Source organism: Pygocentrus nattereri, chromosome 16 (assembly GCF_015220715.1).
Source record: "Pygocentrus nattereri isolate fPygNat1 chromosome 16, fPygNat1.pri, whole genome shotgun sequence".
Lineage (NCBI taxonomy): Eukaryota > Metazoa > Chordata > Actinopteri > Characiformes > Serrasalmidae > Pygocentrus > Pygocentrus nattereri.
In genome coordinates this window covers 26346726-26353523 of record NC_051226.1, presented here as the reverse complement: position 1 = coordinate 26353523, position 6798 = coordinate 26346726, and the positions used below count along the sequence as shown (strand labels likewise).

The 6798-nt window shown below is 40.8% G+C and overlaps 2 protein-coding genes across 2 annotated transcripts in view; one reads left to right on the top strand and one right to left on the bottom strand.

Annotated features, from left to right (window-relative positions):
- Positions 1-3575, top strand: part of fundc2 (fun14 domain containing 2) — a 4482-nt gene extending 907 nt beyond the window's left edge. The window contains exons 2-5 of the mRNA XM_017701163.2: positions 1509-1650; positions 1761-1836; positions 1926-2054; positions 2943-3575. Of these exons, the coding sequence (XP_017556652.1) occupies positions 1509-1650; positions 1761-1836; positions 1926-2054; positions 2943-3020 (425 nt within the window). The 3' untranslated portion in view covers positions 3021-3575. The remainder of the gene's footprint in view (positions 1-1508; positions 1651-1760; positions 1837-1925; positions 2055-2942) is intronic.
- A 1966-nt stretch (positions 3576-5541) lies between these two features.
- On the bottom strand, positions 5542-6248 carry cmc4 (C-x(9)-C motif containing 4 homolog (S. cerevisiae)). The gene is made up of 2 exons (XM_017701094.2): positions 5983-6248; positions 5542-5890 (listed from the first exon to the last, which is right to left on the bottom strand). The coding sequence occupies exons 1-2, from the start codon at positions 6038-6040 to the stop codon at positions 5754-5756; spliced, it is 195 nt and encodes a 64-aa protein (XP_017556583.1). The 5' UTR covers positions 6041-6248; the 3' UTR covers positions 5542-5753.
- Between the last annotated feature and the right edge of the window lie 550 nt (positions 6249-6798).

Genomic DNA, 6798 nt, shown 5'->3' with positions numbered 1-6798 from the left:
GGCGCCAGGCACCATTTAAGGTGGAACGGAAAGTTTGAACAAGAGGTTGGCGACTCCTGCCTCGTTTGAGTAGATTAGGCTAGACCCACAGATAGGCAGTGTTTTTCACATTTGCATGCCAAGGCGAATAGACGCTGTCAAAGCCTTGAGCAGAGCGCGGCTCGTCATGCAGGGCTGATCGTCCGTGAACCGTGGCTGCAGATGGAAGCGGGGGGGGATTAAATGTACACCCTCTTAGGACAGCAGGCACGCCCTTCAGTCCTTTGGTTTGCGCCAATGATCAACATGGTTATAGCTGCCCACACTGAATTGAGCTCTGACGATTTTAAATACAAATCCGTCTGATGCAAACTGACCCCGACATTCTTTTGGCTGCTATGCCAGTGCTATTTCGGTTGTGTGGAGGTGGTGGCCTTTGTCCAAGGGCTACTGCTGCAGCCAAGGTCACTCTCAAGAGATGAGCTCAGCTTGGCCATTGCATCTAAAGACATTGTTTTACTTTCTCTATGTGATGGTGCAGGGGCACTTTTATAATGGAGTGGCCAGCTAACACCCAGAGATGTTCCTGGGTGGCACAAATAACATGCATTTCAAATAGACAGGACATAGAAATGATTCATTTAGGCTCCCCTCAATACAGGTTATACAGAAGTCTAATGAGTAGAAAGCTGGCCAGACAGTGCTGTATAAGCTCATCCTACAGCACATGCATCTATTCAATTGAAAAAAAGAAGTTAGTTAGCATGATAAACGATTATAGTTCACTACTTTTTGATGGTCTACTTCAGAGCAGCACTGCTGAAGGGATCCAGTGCACTTTTACTCACCTGCTTGCTGAGTAAACTAGCCGATTACAGCAGGATGCACTATTATTAATTAATAAATGTAGCACAACCAGACTCTTATAACTGATTAGTAACTATCTCACATTCCATAACTGGTGTGACCAGAAGGGTGGCTGTGCTTCACCCCAGGGTAGCATTGGCCACCCCCTGGCTACGCCTCTGTGATGGTGGATAATTGTTCTTATTAGTAGTCTTTCAAAAAAGAGCCATTTGAATGCACCCTTTCATTGTCTCAGCAGTGTTTTTAGTTGTAACATAATGGGATAGAGGCCTTTGCTTACATAACATCCATCCATCCATTTTCTAAGCCGCTTCTCCGTCAGGGTCACGGGCAAGAGGGGTGGTGGTGCTGGAGCCTATCCCAGCAGTCATCGGGCGGAAGGCAGGATACACCCTGGACATGTCGCCAGTCCATCGCAGGGCACACATACTTACATAACATTGACCCTCAATGTTGTTCTGAGCTTTGAGTGAGTGAAGTTTGTCAGTGTCTTCTAGGGAAACTGTTCTACCTTGAACTTGTGGCTGGAAGAACTTGCAATGCATGTAAGCTAGTTTTAATAGGTTACCCAGTAAGCATGGCTAAACATGAGGCCTGCAAACATTAAGGCTAAAAATTAGCCATGTGCTACATTCATTTGGTTATTTCTTCTGTCTAAACAGAGGGAGAAGCCTTTGTGATGGACTTGGCAGAACAAGTCAAGAAACAGAGATGGTGGAATAAAGTGTTTGGCAACAATTCTGGGCCAGCCGCCGAGAAGTATTCGGTAGCAACGCAGCTCGCTATCGGTGGAGTGACTGGCTGGTGAGTAAAAAAACAGAGTTAGAGGAATTAACAGAATGAAAAGCATTGTAGTTAGACGTTACAGCGACAGAATTAAAGCCTTTAACATGCCATGTGTTCATCTCTCCAAGGTGTGCAGGGTATTTGTTTCAAAAAGTCGGGAAACTGGCTGCATCGGCAGTAGGTGGCGGCTTCTTTCTGCTTCAGGTACAGTAATATAAGCTCTCTTGCTTGAACCTACAAAATGATACAAATCTGCTGCCGTCTAATAAGCCACTCTTACCTTGTCCTTTTAGATCGCTAATCACACAGGCTACATTAAAATTGATTGGAAGAGGGTTGAACGGGATGTGAACAAGGCCAAGAAGCAGCTGAAGCTAAATACTGAGAGGCCACCTAAAGAAGTGAGGACAAAAGTGGATGAGGTATGAGGAGCGTTCATGTTTTCAGAATTTCTGAATTGTTCAGTCATTGAGATGCAAGAAAAAGTCATTCAGAGCAGTTTGATGTGAAATGGTTCATTGTCGTGAAACTTACTGCATCAGATTTCTTTAATGGTGATGATACAAACCAAGAGTCACAATGTCTACAGTGCAAGTGTAACCATTACATTTACTGTAGAACAACCAGTGAACCCACATGTGTCTCCTGAACTTTTATATGTGATGTTGATAATGGTAAAATAGTGGTACATGAGAGAAAATGTTTTCTTTATGGACTTTTTGCCTTACAAGACCCTGCATGTACCTCTGTACAGTGAATGGATTAAAAAAATGTTTTAGGCCAAAACTTTATCTCAAAACTATTGTAGAACGGTTAAGAATTGTGACTGGTATGTTACTGTGTGATGGCACATTTTACATTAAATCACTAAATTATTTTGTTGAGAATTTAATTATACAAAAATGTGGGGAAAAAATGGTAGAATTCCTGTTTTGGAGTGTAGTAGATTTCATCTGATCAAAGTAGTATTCCGGGTTGTGAACAGCAGTCCAGCATGGTTGATTTTCCTGCTCTTGACACACCAGCCAGATCTGGTAATTTACCGCTGAGGTGAATCAGGTGTGTTTGAGTAGGAAAATGACCAAAAAGTGCTGGACTGTGGTCCTCCAGGACTGGAGTTTGCCACATCTGGTCCACAGAAACAGCTCACTCTCTGAGTGAACAGCTCACTCTTGTCTAAATATTCTTTTTTCTATACGGTACTGCATTGTACTGTATTATGTATCATCTGTTATTGTCACATTTGGTGTAATTCCATAATGCCTTTAGCTGATTTTAACTGTTACTCTATGCTATTTTGATCTGTAAAGGTGCAGACATTCGTGAAGAAGAATATTGTGCTGACGGGGGGCTTTGCTGGAGGATTCCTGCTGGGTCTGGCATCATAAGCAGCTTCTCCTTCATTTTCTGTGTATTCTCAACATAAGCATAAAAAAGATGTCAGCTTTACCGCATGTAACAGGTTTTGGCATTTAAATGACTTGTACTGCAGCTTGAACTGAATACTCGTTACACTAAGTATTTATATACTGTAGCTCTTTAACTACATCTTTCTTAATAAGCACAGCCAACAGTGCGAAAAGCTTATTTTGTGGCTTTTATTTTTTGGCATGTACATGGTTTTCGCATTTTAGTTTCCCGTTAATTTTGTTACATTTTATTTGATCCATTTTGGAATATATTTTGTCTTATGAGTAACTCATACACAGTTTAAGTATGTATGTCTAAAGATCTTTACAGTATGTGTATGGCACCCTTTAAACTCTGTGTGTGAAAACTGGCAAAATGTTTTATGGCTTCAATAAATGGTCAGAAAAATTTCCCCTCATGCTAAAGTGCAGCAACTTATGGAACTCGTTAGCTTCGAAGAGAGAGGGGCCCCTAAATAAGATTCCACCAAAAGTTGTATTTTCTTAAAATAAAAGTAAAACTGAAGTAAGTCAGCTATTGTGGTGTCAACAGTCTTTCTTGGTTGGCTTTAGATTTAGACGGGCTGGATTGGTTTTTCTGGTTTTAAGCTTTTGTTTTGAAGGCGTTTTCAGTAGAGTCACACAGAGGCCAATATAGCTCAGAAGATTTTAAGACTTCTTAAAGAGCAACCAGCCAAATCCTAGGTTTACATTGTGCTATTGGATCGTATGCATGACATCCTTTAGAGTATGTAATGGTAGTGTAGGTTTGATTTAGGGGTGCTGTCATGTATATGTTCATGACCTGATGTTCCATGTTTGTGAACTCTCATGTTCCTTTACTCTCCAGTAAAATTCAACATTTTTTTAGCAGTTACAGTGAGACATCATGGGCTGACAGTGAAAGATAAATGGAACTAGATGACTGGCTGTGCTGCTGGATTTTGCTTTTATGAGAACCAATCATTAAACCGGATTATAGACTTGGGGGTGACGTGAGTGAAATGGTGGTTGGGCCGCAAAACAGTAGCATAATCTTTATTGGGTTCATCACAGTTGTACACCCATGACTCACAGTAAGATCTACTTGCCTAACAACATACCTCACCAGCTAGCTTTCATTAACGATTCACAAACAGCCCTGACATTCATTTATCTCCCACTTATTCATAATGCAGCTCAAGTTAAAATATCAAAATTATTCCTATCAAATAATATAAATATATATTTATCAAAGTATGAATGGGTTCTTGGCAATCTATGTACCCTTATTTGGCCAGTGACAACTGATTATTCAAACCAGTCTTCAGGGCCACCCAGATGGTCAACACTTTGCATATGTTTCTATGGAAATTTGAGTTGGAGCAAAAATGAGGACCATTTAAGGGGCCCTGATGACTTGAATTTGAGAACCAGTCCTCAACATTGAATGTTAAAAAGGGATTTTTGCCTCAAAACAATTGTGGATGCCATTTGTTGCTGTATAGAACCATTTTTGAAAGGGTTCTATCAGGTAGTGGTTCTCAAACTGGTCCTCAGGGATCCCCATACACTCTTAAAAAAAACCTCTTCAAAAGGTTCTTTAGTAAAGAATGGTAAAGTTCTATATAGAACTATGAACACACAAAGAACCCTTTGCATGATTAACGGGTTCTTTGCATCATGAAATCTTCTGATTGATGGAGAATGTGTAGTATATGGTTCTATATTGCACCAAACAAGGTTCTTCCAATATGACAAGCTAGACATTTTAACAAGAACCCTTTTTGCTGTATAGAACCATCTACAACTCTACAATTCTCCCTCAGAACCACGTTGTGATGCAATGAACCGTCTAATCATGCAAAGGGTTCTTGGAGTGCTCATAATTCTATATAGAATAATTTTCTTCACTAAAGAACCCATCTCTTTTTAAAGGTGTATGGTTTGGATTTGTGCTCCAAGGTAACGTGTATCACACAGAACAAACACTGGCACTGTGGACTTTGATTAGCTCTACAGCACTTTGGTCAGCTTTGGTTGTTTTTAAATGTGCTGTGGAAATAAACTTTACTGGACTGTCTAGGGCAAGGGTCACCAGCCCTGGTCTTGGAGATCTAGCTTCCTGCAGAATCTAGTTCCAATCACAGTCTTCCATACCTGCTCCAGCAATAGTATTGGGGAGGCCTGTGGAGGGGCCAGCATCAGAAATGCAGGCTGGAAGTAGAAGGTAGATATCTAGGAGAAGGACTGGTGACCACTAGTCTATCCCTGAGCCCAGTTAGAGAATCACTGCTTTAAGGAACCATATACACCTGGTTTTCCAAGAGCAAAACCATTTGACCATGCAAAGAACATGCATTCAAATGGTTCTTAAAGTATTCAATAAATTTGCTATATAGAACCACAACCTTTACAAAACATTCCTTGAAGAGCCATTGTTTAAGAGTGGGTGGAGTGGCATGCCTTGAGAGCCTCGACCTGCTTGAGACATGAATAAACAAAGCAAACTGCATTGCTATTATGGCATTATTTTTGTATTGGGGCTCATAAGATCTTAATTAAATACACAAAAAATGCGAGGGGTACACTTAATTTCACGTGATCTTAATTTAATCCAGGCAACAGAACATTTTTTATGATCAGATCAGTCTCAGACATCCTTACACACTTTGGAGTAGTTCAGCAGATGGGCACAACGCAGCATGTCAGAGGAGGCCGTGCTAACCGCGCTCATGTTTTCTCCTCGGTCGTTTTGTGCTCTCTGGCGAAGCCGGAGCAGCAAACAGAGTTCACTCCGCTGTGGGTTTCGCAGCATTGTCGCATGGCCCGGATCACGTCCTCACAGCGGCTTTCAATGTATTTGTTGGCTGTTAAAAATATAAGACAGACACGGATAAAGTCGCCGCTGTCTGTCAGGCTGAATCAGCTTTATGCGGCTGTGAAAACAGCATCAAGTTACCTTGTAAACACTTCTGAATCGCACACGCCTGTTTCTGACAGGGATCCTTCTGTGGCATCTGTACGAGCAAAACAGCCCAGCCGCCCCGTCTACTGAAACCAGAGAGGCCAACCTTGCTTTCTAAACCGGTATCTATCAATGAACAGGTTTAATTCGGCGCTCAGACAGACTTTAATCCTCGTTTAACTGTCACCATCAGCAAAGCGGCATGTAGGAGCAGGTATAAACACACTGACGTCACCGAGGCCCGGTGCACGTCTTATTTTCTTCCGACCAAAGAGTGAATTTCCTTTTAATGAACGTTCTCTTTTAAGTGTATTATTAAAGAGAAACTTCACAATTTGTCCAAATAGTCTGCATAATTAAACGCTTAACATGTCAACAAAATCGCTCTGAGTGGTGTGGTGTGAAATATTTGCTTCTAACAGATAGGAACTAGACATCTGAAGACTTTAACGCCTCTAAAAGTTCCCTCACAAAATGTTTTACATGAACTGGTTATGAATAACAAAGCTGTGAAAACCTGGAATGTATCCTTTGATTTGACCTTTTTATGTAAAATAATATCAGTTTTATTACATCAACTTGCATTATATGTAGTATATCTATGTGCTTTATGTGCAGTGTACTGAAATTGTTATATTGTTTTATTTCTTTCTTTTTTATGATTGTCCGTTCTGTTTACAATTTTCATTTACATTTTCTCACCCTTCGTTGGAGTGGTTCTTATTTGATGCTTTACCTTAAGCCTATTGGCCTATGCTTATAACAGTACCAATCCATAGACCAATTTCCATAATTGTTATGAGGTGTAGA

What these genes read in the sequence shown, in the direction of transcription:
- cmc4 (XM_017701094.2), bottom strand. Translation starts at nt 6,040, where the DNA reads ATGCCACAGAAGGATCCCTGTCAGAAACAGGCGTGTGCGATTCAGAAG. An exon ending in GATTCAGAAGTGTTTACAAG is followed by an intron (nt 5,891 to 5,982) that starts GTAACTTGATGC and finishes TATTTTTAACAG; the next exon opens with CCAACAAATACATTGAAAGC.